An 18829-nucleotide genomic window follows, 5' to 3' on the forward strand; every position below is an offset into this window, starting at 1 on the left:
CTATGAGCGTGAGTGCGACGTTCTTGCATTTTATAGTCAAACACACATACTGATTGTCGTCATCAGGTGCCACTGGGTGTAAAACATATGTGAAATCGCATCTGATATAAACGATGACTTTGCTGCGGTCAGTACAGGTGGCAGACATGAAAGCTTCATATCCTGATAGGCGGATGGCGCTCTCAACGTTTGGTTCACAAATGACAATTATTGGAAATTTGTTCTTAAAAACAAACGGACGAAAGTCCGAAATGCGCGATTTAATGCCTCTGACATTCCATTGGAAGATAGACGCTTCCTTGACCTCTTTCAGGAACGAATGTAGAGGAGCAGCCATGGTACTTCTCAAGACCGGAAAGTACCGGATACAGGGCATCCAGTATTTGAAGTGCGCCTCGAGCCGCCGGAGTGTGTATGGCGGTCAGTAGTGCTCGTAGCGTGTTCATAAGGGCCCTTATCATGGTGACAACTTGTTTGTCGTTGTCTTGGTTGCTGCCAGAAGGTGAAGCATGATTCGGCGAGCGTGCTATATCTTGCCGCTCCGCTGGTGGATCTAGCCGTGGCAATGGCGGCCACTCCTCGGTTGAGGCAATGATATTGGAGACTGTCTGCTGAGGATAGTCATTGCTGCTATTGCTAGTTGTATGCGGAAGTTTCTGGACTGTCAGTGGATGCGGTGCATCCTTAGCAATAGCAGTGGGTTTCCTAGATCTCCGGCGACGTGAACGTCGACGTCGCACCTTAGCGGCAGCCTCCCTGTGCGAGGAACCATCCCTGACCATTTGCCTTAAGACTTTCGCCTCATTTTTCACATGTGGGCAATTCTTCGAAGTTGCATCGTGAGAGCCCTGACAATTGGCGCACTTTTGGTTTTCTGCACGACAGGCGTCGGAGCTGTGCGACCCAGAGCACCGTGAGCACACGGCAGCGTTTGTGCAAACCGCACTAACGTGCCCTATCCTTTGACATTTCCTGCACTGAAGCGGCTTTGGCACAAAAGGGCGTACAATGTGTCGGAAGTGACCGACCTTGACGTGGGACGGTACGCTGTCTCCTTTGAAAGTTAACTTGACACACTGCGAGTTTCCCAGGCGACGGGCTTGCAATATGGCAATTCCCTCTGTCGCCGGCTTGATGAGTATATGCAGGTCAGCATCGCTTATGGAATTATCTACGTCATACACAACGCCGGCCGTAGAGTCATGATGGTCTTGTTTATAGCAGCGTACGTTGATGCTATCCATCACCTTAACTTTGCTTAGAATGTCTAGCGCGCTGCGGTTTGTGACATCTATAGCGAGGATGTTCTTACGGGCGTTGATCCTTATATCTTTGATCTGACCCGGAACAAGTGCCTCGAGCGATACAGATGTGGCTTGGCGGTTGATCCGGTTTAGATTGTCGCTAGCAGCCACAGGCACATATAAAATGGTGAGGTCTGATGGCTTTCGCGTCGGAATCACAGTTGCCTTACTTGTGGAAGGAGACGTCGTGACGAGTCTTCTCTTTGCTTTGTGCTTCGCTACGGGCACGAAGTCGCTGTCATCCGAGGTTTCATCACCGGTCCCTGAGTAGATCACAGTGTCCTCGCTGTAGGTGTCACTCGGGCGACTAGACCGCTTTCTCGGTGCGGTCGCTGTTGACGTAGAAGGACCAGGAACCTCTCCAGGCGACTCCACGTCCATCGCCGTAGTTAAGGGAGTGGCGTCTCCCACAAAGTAGCTTCAAATTCTCAGAGAAGAAACAAAAATAAAAAAGGAAACAAAAAATAAATTATCTAATTTGATTTGATATATCGACAACTGATTTGAAAATGACGGCATAAATAGGGCTGTTCGGGGTCCTTCTCAGCCTTGTCGCGACATATGTATATGTCCGGCACGCAACCTGTAATTATCTCTCTTTCTGCAGGCGTGTACAATGGTTTGGACGCGTGGCCTTTTGGCCATCGTCCATAGCCACCATTCGTAATCTTTGCTTGCATTAAGGGAAGACCATCTCCATGGCCGCACGAACAGGCGCGTCCTGCGGTTTACTTTGTTGACCCTTGAACGTAATTAAATTCTCACACTTTCCAGGGGAAACCGACTTATGTTAAAAAGGAACCACATGAAATGACTATCACATTTTTTCTATGACTTTGATGCAGACTGCCGTATGTTAGTTTTTGGTTTACCTTTGGTGTGGAAACCCGCTAAAATTCCTAACTGGAACCGTATTATTTCCCTTAGCATACGAGATTGTGTACCTATACTGTGCAAAACCTGTCGAGGGGAGAAAAATTAGCAGAAGCTTGATGTGGGCGAGTCGGTTTTGCATACTTGATGAAAAGAGCGCTACGAAGACGCGGACTGAAAGAGGAACATGTACGCTGGACAAGCGCCTTGTCCGTCGTACATGTTGTTCTCTTAGTCCGCGTCTTCGTAGCGCTCTTTTCATCGAGTATGGAAAAAAAATTACCACGCGCGTGGAACTTTAGAAGGGTATTGACATGAAGTTTTTGACTAATTATTTAGTTTTTTTTTTGCGTTAAATCAAGACCCGCACCTTTTAAACCCCGGAAAAGATACTGTCACGCGTCACAACTTCCTAAACATTTCCTGCAATACTTTTTTCCAGCACCTGCCGTGGTTGCTTAGTGGCTATGGCGTTGGGCTGCTATAAGCACGTGGGCGTAGCACGAAATTCATGCCACGGCGGCCGCATTTCAATGAGCGCGACATGCGAAACACCTGTGCACTTAGATTTAGGTCCACGTTAAAGAAACGCAGGCGGTACAATTTATTCCAGAGTCCCCCACTACGGCGTGCCTCACAATCAGATCGTTGTTTTGGCACGTAAAACTCCATAGTTTATTATTACACTTACTTGTGCGAATCAATTTCGGTTTCAGCACTGAGAAATTGACGCATCACGGCGCCACGATAAATGAAGTAGGTTGACTCTGTTCCTGCGATAGCGGTGGCTGCCGCACGAGAATGCAGCCGCAAGACAGGCGCGCAGCATGCACTCTTGTCGATGTTTCAAAACTGTGCTTTCTCGGCAATCCCCCCCCCCCCCCTTTGGCGTCCGTTTCTAACCGATCTCGACTTGCTGTGAGCGCGCACTATATTCGAACCACAAATATTTCCTTATTTCCATATCCTTAGCTCTCATGAATACCTAATCAGCCCCATCGACTGCGGCGCCTGTCTAAAGGTTGTGCGCCACATGTGTTCTGAGTTCACTTCCATCATAAGAAGCCAACAAATAAGACACCAAGTGCAGCACAGAGGAAATTACTTGTACTTACTAATTGAATCAAAGAAACGATAAATCAACGGCAACGAAAGTGGATGAAAAAACAACTTGCCGCAGGTGGGGAACGATCCAACACCTTGGCATTACGCGTGTCTACCGACGGTCTCGAATCCGGCAACATTGATGCCTTCAGGTGGTAGGTGGTGGTAAAACTTAATTGCCCAAAGTGGGGGTCCTGAAGGACACTCGGCTAGGCGCCAGATACGTTCAGGTAGCACTTGTGGGTTTATTGACCAGCTGTGTTCACCCAGAAGGATCAAGTATTCATGACGCCTGCGACAGAAAGGATGTTCCACATCCGTCGCCAAGGTTCGTGAGTGGTGGCGCTGGCTAACACTCCCAGGGTTAGTTCTAGTAGTAACACATCAATACCCCAGAAAGTGGATGGGAAGACGGCGCCGCGGTAGCTGAATTGATAGAGCATCGCCTGCGTAATGCGAAGACGTGACATATCGTTCCCCACCTGCGGCAAGTTGTTTTTTCATCCACTTTCAATTCCATTATTTATGATATTTTTTTATTTCAATTAGTAAGTACAATTAGTTTCTCCTGTGCTGTCCTTGGTGTCTTTGTTTGTTGGCTTCTTACGATATGATTAATGAAAATCGGGCCCCTCGGTTAACACCCTTTGTTCTGATTTCACTCACGTGACCTATGACTCATGTGCATATTAGCTAGCGATTTAAACGCGCGGATATGGTCAGCACGGGACCTTTCGGCTGCAGCACTATATAGTGAAGAAAGGTACTCTGAACTACTAACCAATCAGAAACAGGCAATTGACAATCATCAGACGTGTATAAAAGAGAGTGCCGAATATATTTTCTCTAAATTGTGAATGACGCGCAATAATCTGTACATAAAGACACCTACACATTGTACACACCCATGGCCACAATAACGCGAACTATTTCAATATGTTTATTCCAAATCAGTCATTAGCCATCCATGATAGGTCAAAAGGGCGAGGGCGCCGCATATATGGACTGCACGTACCGAACCATATTTGACCTATGGCGGAGAGTTAATGGCTGATCTTGAATAAAAAAAAAAATTTGGAATAGTTTTACGTCATTCCGTTCATGTTTTACGTTTCAATGCAATGTTCTCCAAAACTAGGAAGGCTTCGCTTACATGGAGAGGCACCGGAGATGTGTTCTGCCTAAATTTTTATGAGCAACTTTTTATGAACAATGTTCTTATGAGCAAGCTACATGGTGGGCATTTTTCTAGGCTATACATAAATTTTTTTAGATATCGCCTAGGGCAGATAGAGTAATTGTAGTCCTCGAGTTAGATTACTCAAAGCGGCGGACACTGTCACGACTAATCGAAATGCATAGTTAATAGATTAGCAGAATTTGACTGATTTTCTTACAAAATAAATAATTGACGACACATATTGCAATTTACGAATTCCATCGGGTAAGTTCGCAAGGCGTATTCACCTGGAACAAATTTTCAGAATGACGCCAGTCTCGAGCAGACCACACCCAAACTATGGAACAGACAGTCTGAAGAATAGAGCGGCACGTTAAGAGTGACCTAGAAGTGTTATCTTCTCCTTGATCAGTGCAAGTGAAGGTTGGCTTGCACGCGTGATTTTCTCTTTAAAAATAAATTTAAAAAGCCTCCATCACATTACAGGGGCGCTGGTTGTTGTGCCTTGCAATTATGGCTTGCTCCGAAGGATACGCTTCCATTCGTCCGCTCCGCCATCGCTGTACTGTTACCATTGAATTACCTGTGCAATTCTCCAGAGAGGACACGCTACTTCAATGTGCCGTGAAGTTGGCCCGAGACGTATTAAGAAAACGCTGATTACGCGACTATTAAAATAACGAAACAGCGATCGCGTCGCTTATGTTGCACAACAAAACTTATTGCAATCGTCTTACGTGTAGAAATGGACCACCTTGCAGAGGCGGGCATCGTAAACAAAATCAAGTGACAGCGTCAAAGATGCATACGCAAGCGACAAGGAATAGGCGAGAACACCTGCAGGTTCAGCACGACAAGCAGGCGTCCTGTCTTTCCCTTGCTAGCTTCTTGCGTATGCGTGTTGTTAGCTGGCTTTTGTTCATTAATTTATAGTCACATGCACCGACTCGAGCAGTCTTGTCGCTGCAGTATTTGGCGGTGGCTTCGCAGCCGCTCATGATGAAGTCCCCAATCGCTTTTACGCAATGCTTGCATTTCGTGCAGAGCGTGTCTTTCATAATCAGAATACCAATCTGTCGCCGGGTGATATAAGAGTTATTACGTAGCTCATGCATATTATCTTATTTTTTCTTCAAATTGCGGATCTGAGCGCGACCAGGGCACTTATCAGCCAGTATAGGCGAGTGCACTGTGGTTACGAAATCATACGCCGAATCACTTGTCTTCTCGTTCTTTTCGTAACCAAGGATTTGCATGAATATTTAAAACTCGGTGCGCTCTGACACAGACGCGTTAAGACGATACATGCTTCGCGTCTGGAGAATCATCGTTGATTACTGTACTTTCACTCGCCTTACCTCTTCCCCAGTGAAGTGTAACGCCTGAGGTCCTTGGATATACCGAGACATTACATCACACTATAGTCGGATACAACTTTAGAAAAAAGGGGAGGCCCCGCCCAGGTGACCGAAGCGGCGAAGTCACCGGCCGTCCGGCGCGTGACGTCGGTCCAGAGTGCGCGCCCATTGGTGGATGCTCGTCTGCATCCGCCTCGGAGGAGTAAACGCCCCCTTTTTTCTAAAGTTGTATCCGACTATAGTCTGGTGAAGATGTCTGTCTGTCTGTCTGTCCGTACGTCTGTCTGTCTGTCTGTCTGTCTGTCTGTCTGTCTGTCTGTCTGTCTGTCTGTCTGTCTGTCTGTCTGTCTGTCTGTCTGTCTGTCTGTCTGTCTGTCTGTCTGTCTGTCTGTCTGTCTGTCTGTCTGTCTGTCTGTCTGTCTGTCTGTCTGTCTGTCTGTCTGTCTGTCCGTACGTCTGTCCGTACGTCTGTCTGTCTGTCTGTCTGTCTGTCCATACGTCTGTCTGTCTGTCTGTCTGTCTGTCTGTCTGTCTGTCCATACGTCTGTCTGTCTGTCTGTCTCGACCCGCCGTGGTTGCTCAGTGGCTATGGTGTTGGGCTGCTGAGCACGAGGTCGCGGGATCGAATCCCGGCCACGGCGGCCGCATTTCGATGGGGGCGAAATGCGAAAACACCCGTGTGCTTAGATTTAGGTGCACGTTAAAGAACCCCAGGTGGTCAAAATTTCCGGAGTCCTCCACTACGGCGTGCCTCATAATCAGAAAGTGGTTTTGGCACGTAAAACGCCAAATATTATTATTCTGTCTGTCTGTCTGTCTGTCTGTCTGTCTGTCTGTCTGTCTGTCTGTCTGTCTGTCTGTCTGTCTGTCTGTCCGTACGTGTGTCTGTTTGTCTGTCCATACGTCTGTCTGTCTGTCTGTCCATACGTCTGTCTGTCTGTCTGTCTGTCTGTCTGTCTGTCTGTCTGTCTGTCTGTCTGTCTGTCTGTCTGTCTGTCTGTCTGTCTGTCTGTCTGTCTGTCTGTCCGTACGTCTGTCTGTCTGTCTGTCTGTCTGTCTGTCTGTCTTTCTGTCTGTCTGTCTGTCTGTCTGTCTGTCTGTCTGTCTGTCTGTCTGTCTGTCTGTCTGTCTGTCTGTCTGTCTGTCTGTCTGTCTGTCTGTCTGTCCGTCTGTCTGTCCGTCCGTCCGTCTGTCTGTCCGTCCATCCGTACGTCTGTCCGTACGTCTGTCCGTCTGTCTGTCTGTCTGTCTGTCTGTCTGTCCGTCTGTCTGTCCGTCTGTCCGTCTGTCCGTCTGTCTGTCTGTCTGTCTGTCTGTCTGTCTGTCTGTCTGTGCGTTGAGATGCGTTGAGAAGAGTTACGCTTCACTCCTATCGATGAACAACAGCGTGGACCATAAGTATTAAACAGAGCTTAAAAGGCTCGCACATTTGCAAGCCCAGCGTGCCAGTGACCCGATGCTACGGTGCTCTCAGACAATCGAGAGAATTCCCGATAGAAAGGGAGAGTACAATGCCGACACTCGTTTTGTTGCTGTTGAAAAAATCGTTGCTACGGTGCCCAACTAAACAAACAGTTACAGTTGATTTCATGAAACAAACGTTGGACAACAAAAGTGAAGAGAGCACTGACTTCTGGCTGGTTTACTTCTTTCGGAACGACAACGTATATTTGTTTCGCGAACAAGAACAAGAGTATATAACCAAGCGAAAACAGCCTCAAAAACATGACCTCGTAGAAGAACAAGAGGAACTGAGGGGCTGGATTTTTCCTGGTTCCGTATTTTCTTGGCATCGTGTGGCTGTAACTTAGACAGAACGCGGAGCCCCTCGGTTACCTATTATCCTGCCCAAAATGACATAGCGACAGCCTGTATTTTGGCAGCATTGATGCTATGAGAGGTAGAACACGAGGGCTTATTGGCCTGAGCATAAGCTGACGCAGTACGCATTGCAGTACGTGCTGCCTGAAACTAAAACGATGTTTACATCCACCAACATGGCCACGATTGGCGCTGGCTAACACTCCTGCGTTAGGTCTATAGTACGCATGCATAAATTGGCTGACAGAGTGCTTTTTCTATGCTCATTAAAAAAAAAAAAGAGTTGACATTCGGGGTTTTTTGTGCCAAAGGGCAGTCTGATTATGAGACAAGCAGTATAGCGGGGTACTCCCGATTATTTTTCACTGACTGGGCTTCTGTAGCATGCACCCAATGCACGGCACACGAGCGTGTTTTTTTGCATTCCGCCCCTACCGGAATGCGGCTGCCGCGGCAGGCAATCGTTGCTGTGACCTCCTGCTTATCAGGAGCCGTATTCTGAAACGATCCACTTCGGCGATACTATTGCCGAGGCTAGAGTGTTTAAAAATTCATTTGAATTAAATTATGGGATTTGACGTGCCAAAACCAGGATCTGATTACGATGCACGCCGTAGTGGGAACTAGAGAAATTAGGACCACCTGAGGTTCCTTAACGTGCCCCTAAATCTGAGTACTCATGTGTTTTCGCATTTCGCCCCCGTCGAAATGGGGCCGCCGTGGCCGGTGGCACAGTATCGCCGAAGTAGATCGTTTCAGAATACCGCCCCAGCTCAACGGCATAACCAATATAAGCCATTAAGCCACCCATTTTACTGTATTAATGCTTTCTTACCCAAGACTGCTGGCATGGAATACCAACAAGCGCACACCGACACTATTTTCAAAGCACACCCAAAAAAGCGTGCGGGAGCACGGCCGCTCAGTGATAGAGCACCGCAGTGCGCAAGTGACAGGTTCAGTCCCCGCATGGGGCAAGTTGTCCTTTCGCCCACTTTCATTTGCTCCTGCCCCATCATTTGTGCATTTCGATGAAAACAAACAGTGGATTTTCGCTGCGCCAAGTATTGTTTCGATGGCTTGACTGACTGTTGGCTGATGCGTTAATGTAATCGTGCTACGCAAACGAACCAAAAGCTGTACTTTACTTAACTTTACTTCTCAAGAGGTGCGCGACGATGTGACGTCAGCGTTGGAAACACGCACACGCACCACGAAGTCGTAACAAGGGCGACTGTCCCAGAGCACGATGACCGAATGACAGAACCAGCGGTGTACCGTCTTCCCCACTGTCAACGTCAGTGCTTTCTGCTGCAAACCTTCCTCGCAGCGGGCATCCAACAAGCTCAAACGCCACTCTCGACACTACACAACTTACGCGTTCGCCTCGAACGAGGTGAGATTGCGGTCTATGAACCCTTGCGGCCAATCCAGGAAGCAGACTAAAGCGAGTCGCTGACCGAGTGAGCCCTAAAGGAAAAATAGACTAGCGGGATCCAAGGAGGGGGAGAAGGAGGGGGGGGGTAGGGGCGAGCGTAGTGAACCGGCTGCTCCAAGCGTTCTCGGACGGGGCAGAATAGCTCACGGCGGAGCGCGGTTGGGCGAGTCGCCGTTGCTTTCTATTTTTTCCTTGGACTGCCGCTGCGTATAAACAGAAGCCTTGGCTCACTCCCAAGGATGCGCGGTGCGCTGACGGCGTCTCCGCTGACCTTGGCAATGGAGGCAGCTGGCAGATGAGTGCACGAAACAAACCCACTGGATGCACGCAGCTCCCGTCTCGCTTATTGCGCGAGCACATATGCGCAAATATTTTCCTCATAGAAAATTATGCAGCAGATGCAGGCGCTGAAGGATGGTGTCGGCTTTTTCTTCTCCGGTAAATGTAACGGGAACGTGAATTGCGCTCGGTTATTTGGTTCTTCATACTTGCCAATGAAATGAACGCGACATATACAGGGTGCCCTAGCTAACTTGGACCAAGATTTTAAAAATCCCCAAGAGCTCTAGAGAAACCGTACCGACTGCATAGTAGACGCGTAGTCGTATACTTACGGCCAGTATATGTTTCATCACGAAGTATTGCTTAATTAATTACTTTTATTTTGTGAACTTTTTAATTATTGCTTGAATCGCAAACATATCAATTACAATGTTGCTGGGCACCTCAAATAACTTCCAAATCAAGCATTTGTTTAATGCTCAGCTTTGCCTCGTTGGTTTTTCCGAGAAAGAACAATAGCGCGCGAAACATCAAAAGTACGAAATAGATAGGTGCTCGCGCGCCGATACTCAATACATATGTATATGCAGAGCAACATCTTCTATTTTTCCGATACTTTATTTAATGCGACAGCATTTTTTTTTGCTTACCTAACTCCACTCCTGTCTGTCTATCTGCCCTCGACATGATTACCGCGCGAAAAGAATAATGAAAACCAAGCCGTAACGAACAGTCGAACCCGGGCCGGCAGAATGTTGTTCGAGTACCTATCCCCACGCGGAATGCTTCCGACAGTCAGGCGAGGGAGCGCCGGCCGCCGTCGTGCTCTGGCGACATCCATGCGCGTGGAGGTGTTAGACGCTCTCCAGAGACGCAAAACCAGCGAAGCCGAACTGACGCGCCATCGCGCACGCTTCGCTCAGTCGGCTGCAGTCGAATAAAGTATGCGTGCTGCTCAAATGGGCGGAGAGAGGAGAGGGCTCTCTCGCAACTGGTCGTCATTGTATCGATGGGCGCTGCCGGAAATGTTCTTTTCGTGTTTTGCATTTTTAAATGTGGGATCAGGCTATTTGACTCCGAATGATCTTAATGCATGGTGCGACTTCAGGCAAGAATAAAAATGCTTGCTGACGGCCTGGTTGGTGCATACTTGGCATACTAAATAAGCGCAACACTACAGAAGGGGGAAAAAAATACGAGAACCCTGCATAAACGAATCTACAGGGCGTTCGTAGGTGATTAAAGATATATGTGAAAGAAAGATTTAAGTGAGACAGCAGGAGTAATGCCATGAAATATAAGGGACACAAATGCGCACAAAACCGATGCACTACGCTTAAAAACAGAGTTAAAATATACAACGTTAGTAATCTCAAAGGAGGGAGTTCCCATTGGAAAGTCTCAAATGAGGACATGCACAAAGCCGTTCTTCCTGTCTCTTCGAATTGAATGAATGAAATTGTGGGTTTGACGTGCCAAACCACGATATGATTATGAGGCAGGTAATTTCATCCACCAGGGATCTTTAACGTGCCTGCAATAGACGGCACATGGGCGTATTTTGCATTTCGTCACCATTGAATTGCGGCAGCCGCGACAGGGATTCGATCCCGGGACCTCGTGCTTAGCAGCGCAACATAGCCTCTGAGCCACCGCGGTGGGTCTTCCTGTCTCTTAACGTTGCATCCATCATTATCATCGTCATTGGCACCGCCATCTTTTATTATCCTTTAAGTTCTTTTTGCAGAGTATTAATCACTGTAGTCACGAAAACATAAAAATAAAAGCAAATTATAACAAGAAAAAATGAACAGATATGTCAGGGGTGCATGTAGTAGAACGCATATGCATCGAAGGCATTGCGAACATAAGGCATGGCAAAAGGTGTGAGTAAAGTGATTAGTTACGGAAACAAGAAGTCAATAACTGCGTAAATATTGGCGTATCCCGCTCGTTAACTATTCATTCTAGCATATCCTTCCACGGCTCTTTAGTGATGAATACGAACGATCTAGTAAAAGCAGTACCATCTAAACGCTGCACACCTATGCTGTAAGGGCTCAGCGGACACTAGGACGATGGGTGGCTGCAATATTCCCAATGCTGCCAGATGAGCCATCCCACATCCACTTATAATAAATGGGACTGCTTCTCCTGCTGCAGATATTTTCATCGGCCGGCGCAGGCATCGATGTTGCTAGGTCGCCACCACGTGCCTTCAGAACTTGTACCCGTCCATTCCGCTAGTAGACATGGTTTTCCACCATCTTTCCGATAAATCGGTCTAAGAACGAAAGGTTGTTCTCTTTCGCGAAAAGAACGCCGCTCTGCACGCACGGGGAGACCGGCAGGAAAGGAAATGCGGAACGCTGATGAGATCACCAGCCTAGATACAAGGCGACTCACGTCGGTAGACCAGGAACCGGAAGATCTCCTCCGACAACGCCGGTATATAACACGCACGTACAGCGGCGTCGGGCGCCTGGCTGCTCTCGTGGAGTCGGCCTTCTCGGTAGCCACGCTCATCCACACCGAATCGCTTCAAGGAGCTTTCCTACACGTCGCCACCTGGGTTCACTGGCAGTGTCGAGCAGTCAATGAGGGGACCGACCAGATTTGCGAGAGAAGAGGGCTCTTGACATGACGAGTGAAACTCACCATCGGGCTTTTGGATAAGATAAACTCTCGCGCAGTCTTACGACGCCGCGCCGGCACCGCGGAAGGAGACGCGTATAGAACAAACACCGGGCTGAGGTCGCTCAGGAGATATCAAGTCGGCACGCTCCTTCTGAGATAATACCTCGGCTTGTCGCTCGCGCGTGCCATGGGGGTTACAGTCACATCTAGTGGATTTCGTGCGAGAGCACCAATTCGACCATTTTGTGTTGATGTCAAGTGCAGGGCGCCATGATCGCTCAAGCGACGTAGCTTGCAGTGATATAGCTTCGGTACCGTTTCAGAATAAGTTCCTGCGTTATCCGTGAGAGTGTACACGCAAGCGCAGTGTTAACGATGGAGTGATTATAAGCTGTGTGCGCTTTCGTCACCGACGATGGTCGAGTGTAATGTCATAATAAGCGGTCTGGAAGTCGCAGTGCATCCAAGTAATTTAGTCGTGTGCATAACCATACTAGAAATATTTAGGATTAGATGATGAACGCACATCTCTGTCAGTCATCCTTGACCCTTCCAATCAAAAGTGCCGCCACAGGAGCATCAAAATAATTTAAAAATACGCGTTTCAATAAGTCCGCCTTGTTGAAGAAACTGCTGGTTGGCGGGGCTGCACTCATGCGCAATGGTGATACAGTAGAAAATCATTAAAACAAATTCTCCTGTTTTGCGTGCCAAAACCACGATCTGATTATGTGCATGCCGTATTGGGGGATGTCTTAATTTGTCTTAATTATGTCTTACTTTGACGCCCTGCTCCGGAAGAACTTTGATGGGGTTCTTCAACGCTCGCCTAAAAATAAGTACACCGGCGTTTCTGCATCTCGCTCCCATCGAAATGCGGCCGCGATCTCTGCAGCACCATGCCATAGCCCCTAAGCTATCGCGGCGGTTACAGAATAGCAAATATTTGGCAGATAACAAGTGATAACGAATTGGTGGCGTAAACCTAATAACAACATATATGAGTGCATATATCCCTATTAAAAACGCGTATTTTCTACATCCAGAATTCCATGCGTTCAATATGACGATCTAGGGGAACAAATAGATTTGTACAGTACAAGATGGTTTATGTAATATAGATGAATATAAACTTATGATATGATATATCATGATATATATGATTGTATATATTGGTCGCTTTGGTCACATTCTTGGGCAATGGTTTCGGTAATATTTAGATAAAAAAATACAATGCTACACAATACCACATACGATTATACGGCCAATAACCGTGACTTCGGCGGTGTCTTTATTAGATTTTTAGCTCCTTGAGTGGTCGCGTAAACCGTTTTAATTATGAATACCGTGAACGGCGATATTATGACCAATGAGGTACAGTACATTTCTTTTCATTGCGGCTGCCGTTATTACGAAGGTACGGCTCAGTGTAAATGGCACGCACCTGTGCGTAACGAAATGTGAACGCACATGACTCATAATCACTGTCCGGTTTGCATTTCATGCACATGTGAGGTAGCCGATAATGCAGGTGCTTATCACGTCACGATGCGGCAGGTATCGATGGCCTCAGGTCTCAAGAAGTAGCGTCACTCGTTCATGTGAGCGCTGTCTTCATGGCTTTATCACTACGCGCTCCCCTATCTCTCTATCACTCAGTACCCGGCCTATAAGGATGTCCAACGTTACGATGATTTTTTCTCTTGTCAGCAAAGCTAAAGGATGGCGCAGCACCTCACAAATAACGGAACGGCCAGTTTGCTTTCAGCTGTGACGTCATACGTGCGGGCCGAGAGCTCATGCATTTCGGAAAGGGACTGAAGAGCAAGATTTTAACTCGAACAAAGGTAGGACATCGTAGCCAGGAATTTTCGATTTGACAATATTATATTAAAAGGGCATATGCTTAAATGTTTTATTAAAAATACGACAGGATCACACTGGTCGCAACACCGTTGAGATTGCACGTTCCAGCCGGTGCTGTTTGCTACCAAGAAATCGTCACAAGTCCTGCCGGCTTCCGCAGAACTGACTTCCCATATTCAGTGTCCCTATGCATCGACTTGTCGATTAATTCGCTCTCGCGCTGGACTATGCTAGTCTCCCGATTAGGTCGGATGACAAAGCGACCGTCCCGCAGAATCGTTGGTCGCGAGTTCGATCACCCGGACCAGGCTGACTTTTTCTTCAACTGCGAAGCTTCCTTTCTGAGAAACGCGTTCCGGTTTCCTTTGTAACTTCGTGCTATATAGTCGGGTGGATGACGTATTTTCCATTCAAGTCTTGGCAAGGAAGCAAAAGCGTTAGGTGAGACGTCCTGCATTCACATGCGAAAAAAAGAAAGTGTTGGCTGTATCAGTGTTCTGCTGTTAGCAGGAGGCTTGGCAGCTATGGTGTTGCGCTGCTAAGGACGAGGTCGCTAGCCTAAATTCCGGCCACGGCTGCCGCATATCGATAGGTAGTGAAATGCAAAAACGCTCGTGGGGGTCCTGTGCATTGGGGGCACGTTAAAGACTCCCTGGTGGTGAAAATTAATACGGAGTTCCCCACTACGGCATGCTTCATAATCAAATCGTGGTTTTGGCACCGCATAATTCGATTAAATTAATTTCAGTGTTTGAACAAGCGTTTTCGATGAATACACGGCGCCCGCCCTGTTTGACGTGGCTGTGCGCCTTTTCGGAGGTATAATAAAGGTAATCTTATATTTAAGAATAATACCGACGGGAGTAAACGCTTTTTCCAGTCCCTCCCATATTGCACTCTGCATCTATACACATCCTCGCCCAGCATAGGCCACACAGCCATTTCATTTTTAGCACATATTATTATTTGTTTTTATTTATTGTTTGCACTGAAACATGCTCTCGCTGTATGAGCCAATCCGCGCGAAAACGCATTCACCTAGAATAGGATACGAGAGAGACGTTGCTCTGAAGCATGGTGTTCCTGTCTCTTCACAACCTGACATCATGGGCCAAAGAGCGTAGGCCTTCCATCATACAGGAGATGTTGGGTAGCAGCGAAGACACGTCGCCAGGGAGTTGGAGCAGCAAACAAGCAAGACGAGAGAACGGACTAATTCAGCCACACGGTCGCGCTTTCCTTGTGAGATCTTGGAGCTCTGTATGAAGATTTCGCCTGAATCGTAGCAGTGGGTTTGCCTCGGCTCGTTGCCTCATGGCCAGAACAAGGAAGCAACTGAATGAGACCCGATGGAAGGGCGATTGTTCTTTAATACTTCCTTGACGTCCTGTATTTAGCGATGCTTTCCTGTTTACTTGAATTGGCCATGAGCATGGTTTGGTTAAGGACGTGATTACGGAGCCCTTTCCGTATCCTCTGTTTTGGCTGTGGCGTATTTTGTCTGTGACGCACTTTGGCTGTGACGTATCGCTTTGCGCTGTGACAGCGTCACCAAGTTATTTCACCGCCACCAGAACACCTAAAGTTCAATGCGAGTCAATTGGTTATGAAATATTTACCCGACGGACCACACGGTAAGCGCTTAGTGGGTGTGTATCGCCACATTTGCTGATTTGTTTCATAGTACGTTTTCTCTCGTTTCTCAGTTTTTGAGGACACGCTCTATGTGTGAAAGAGAAGAAAGAAAAACAACGAAAGTAAGAGAGGAAACTTTAGAAACACTGCAAACGGAAACCAACGGCTTAAAAAAATATGCACTGGTGATTTAGCGGTATACATGGGGGAGCAGTGCGCCAGCATTACGCCGCACCTCTTTGAGGTCCTGATTTCATAGCCGTCGTTGTTGACCACATTGCACAGTGTGGTTCAAGAGCTCGCTCGACACACGTCCTGCCTCTTCGAGAAGCGAAATGCAAGTGACGGCACTCGGGAGAGCCGTCAGCCGCACTACGCACACCCTTGAGAAGGTCGGTGCACCGACCGAAACTATTGGGAGAGTGAACGGGAGATAACCGCGAAGTTGTGCTTCCCACCCTCCTATATCAATTACAATTTACTTCCCATCCAATTTGGTGGATAGGAAAACTGCGCCGCGGTATTTCAACTGGTAAGAGCATCGCACGCGTAATGCAAAGGCGCTGGTTCTTATCCTACCTGCGGCCAGTTGCTTTTCTTCTTTTTTTCCCCTCTCCTACTCTTGTCATGTGTGTGTATTTTTTTAACGATCTTTCTGTCTCCCAGTGCAGGGTAGTAAACTGCATATCTATATTCCGGTTTACCTCCCTACCTTTCTCATCTCTTTTAACTCTCTCTTGCTTTTTCATCCACTTTCATTTACATGTAATTGTCATTTCTTTAATTCAATTAAGAACTGCAAATAATTTCCCCTATGCTGTCCTTGGTTCACACGCTGTGTCACAGCTACACAGGCATAGCGTCACACAGTGTCACGAATTTGCAGTGTCACATAATCCGGTTCCTCTAAACCAGCGCAGACCCGCACTCAAAATTGCTCGCGCTGTTGTCAGTAGAGACCAGTGTCAAGAGTAATGATGTTTGAGATTGGCAATCGCTAAATGTCGGTTTCTTGTCAACCTATTGCGCGCGCTCCAAAGCGCACGAGTGGCCGCGAAGGGCCCCACATTGAAGGCCTAAAAGCGGCGTCCAGAGCACGTGGCTAAATCGGCTAAATCAATAGGCTAAAAGCGGCTAAATCAATAGGAGAGCCGTTCGAAGGTACCAGTTGCAGAATTACCGCCAAGCACCTTCTGTAAAAACACCGTGATCTACTGAACGAAAATTCGGGACCCTACAACTTGCCGCGCCACCTGGGGAAAAAAAAACTAATAAAGAAATACGCTAAATATTGATGCTTGGGGTATCAGAGGTTTTGCGGTGCCTGCACACAGTTTGCGTGTGTGTTTGCTGACAACAGCATAAAGCCAGTTATCGTATATGTTTAAAGAGGGGATTTCGCATCTCGAATGGATGGTAAGCGAATGTTGATCAGAAGCACTCACCGCCATGTGATGACGCGTTGCCGATGAGGTCAAAGCAAGAGGGGGAGGGGGGGGGGGCGAACCTCCTTCGCGAGCCGATCGATTCGCAGTTGCGCAGACGTGGTCAGCCGAGCGCGTCGCGCTGCGGCAAACACGCTAGCAGACGACCACTTCCGTAGGCTTTTCTTGTGCGTTTCTTCACGGCTGGAGACCACGAAGGCCAGGCAAAATCACCGTCGCGCGACGGGTCCACGAAATATCCCCAAACCCACGGCACGCACCGGCATAAAAAGGGACGTTGTCAGGGCAGCGGGCGCGCTTTTGGCCAGTGTCACCTTGCAACGAGAACCGTGAACTTGAACGGAGTGGGAGGGCTGAGCCACCGCCGAAATCCAGTTTCGTCTGCTGGCGCGGCCGCTTCCCCGCTCGGCTCTGACCGTGTCGTCTGCTGACCTCCATTCTGGATCGTTAACGCAGCGCCGCCGCAGACGCTGGGCAACGGAGGAAGAGCTAGAAGGCAGCGCAGCGCATTTCCCATCCTTTCCTACTTCTCTTCCCTTTCTCTCGACGAAGGCTCGCTGAAACTGTGAAGCGCGGCGCACGGTGCAGTTCTCTCTCGGCAAAACTGTGCAGCGTCGCGGACGCTGCAGGGCGTGCTCGAATGGCCAATATTGAGCAGAATAACAAACATTGCTCAAAAGAGAACTTACACATAACTTAGAAGTTGAAGAAACTCTGCCGCAGGCCTCTCGCACGAAAAAGAGTGGCATTGAACGAATATGAAATTTTAGAAACACTTAGAAGATATTTTAATCGGATGCTAAAGTTGGTTTTGGAGCGACAGACCTGGGGCGGCTTGCACGAACATTTATTAGCGAATATAATAACGAAATAAAGAACGCGTTAAGTTTTCCCTAGACAGGGCCTAGTCCGCACCAGAATGCGTTCTTAAATTCGTCATTAGTTTCGTTATTAAATGTTCGTGCAAGCCAACCCTGGTGTCATCAACATTAGTAGGACGTCATGACAATACACGTTTGCTGGTGCTGCTCATAGAAAAAAGAAATGAACAGGAGTGCCGGGGGCGCTTCTACTGGCTGTGCTAACTCGCTGGAGCCGCAGTGATCGCAGGAACAGAGCGAGCCAGTGCACCACGATGCCATGACGCGCATGCGTACTTTGGTGCATTCAAACTTTGCACTTGGGTGCATGTAAACTTTTCCAAACGAGAACGCTCTGTCTTGTTTCAACCTCAAGAACACTGCCGCCGGTCATAACCTTTCTTCACGGCGGACTTCTGGCACACGAGCTGCTGCGCTGTTTTCCGTTGTTCCCGCCAGTCAACCTTACCCGCAATGCCAAGGCTGCAATCTGCTGTTAACCATGGCACCCGACCCGGTGCAGCGAAATGTAGAGTGCATCCTAAACCACTCGTGTATACAGGGTGTCCCACGTAACTTTATCCAAACTTTAAAATGTACAAATTCCACGTAGCTGTAGAGAACAAAGGCAGTGTTGTTTGCCGTCACTTGTAGATACCCAGATTATTTTTTAGATTCCGCCTAATTACATAGTTAGCCTTAATTATTTATTCAACTTCCTAAATATTATAGTTAGCTTAATATTGCGAATGAGAAAATTGTAGAGCAACATAAACAGAAACAGCTTGCTGTTGCTCAATACGTGTTACATAAATGTAACACAGAAGACACAAAGAACTGCTTGCCAAGATGCAGTGCAAGGAATGAAAATAAGACTATGTAGTTGCGATAAGGTCAACCTTTCATTTTAACAGCTGTTCTGAAAACGGATGCATACCTGTCATGGATCACTATGGCAGGCGCCGCATGACACATGACTGGCATGAAATAAATGTGCTACTTTCAAAGTCCTTACAACTTTGAAAT

General features: G+C 47.7%; 2 protein-coding genes across 9 annotated transcripts in view; one reads left to right on the plus strand and one right to left on the minus strand.

Moving 5' to 3' along the window:
• Gpa2 (Glycoprotein hormone alpha 2) overlaps window positions 1-18829 on the plus strand; it is a 166611-nt gene that overhangs the window by 36287 nt on the left and 111495 nt on the right. The window lies entirely within an intron of this gene.
• Window positions 1-18829, minus strand: part of LOC135920285 (uncharacterized) — a 59994-nt gene that overhangs the window by 17554 nt on the left and 23611 nt on the right. For 2 of the 8 annotated variants that reach the window (XM_065454463.2, XM_065454461.2), the window contains exon 1: window positions 11767-11970. The exons of 2 other annotated variants lie outside the window; for them this stretch is intronic. Coding sequence is in view for 1 of the 6 variants with exons in the window: in XM_065454458.2 (XP_065310530.1) it covers window positions 1475-1685 (211 nt within the window). In the remaining 5 variants the exon portion in view is untranslated. Of the gene's footprint in view, window positions 1-1474; window positions 1732-11766; window positions 11971-12018; window positions 12044-16943; window positions 17398-18829 lie in introns of those variants that run through there. 4 more of the 8 variants (XM_070527886.1, XM_065454464.2, XM_065454465.2 and 1 more) reach the window with 4 other exon arrangements.

This window comes from Dermacentor albipictus, chromosome 10 (genome assembly GCF_038994185.2).
Source record: "Dermacentor albipictus isolate Rhodes 1998 colony chromosome 10, USDA_Dalb.pri_finalv2, whole genome shotgun sequence".
In the NCBI taxonomy this organism is placed as follows: Eukaryota; Metazoa; Arthropoda; class Arachnida; order Ixodida; family Ixodidae; genus Dermacentor; species Dermacentor albipictus.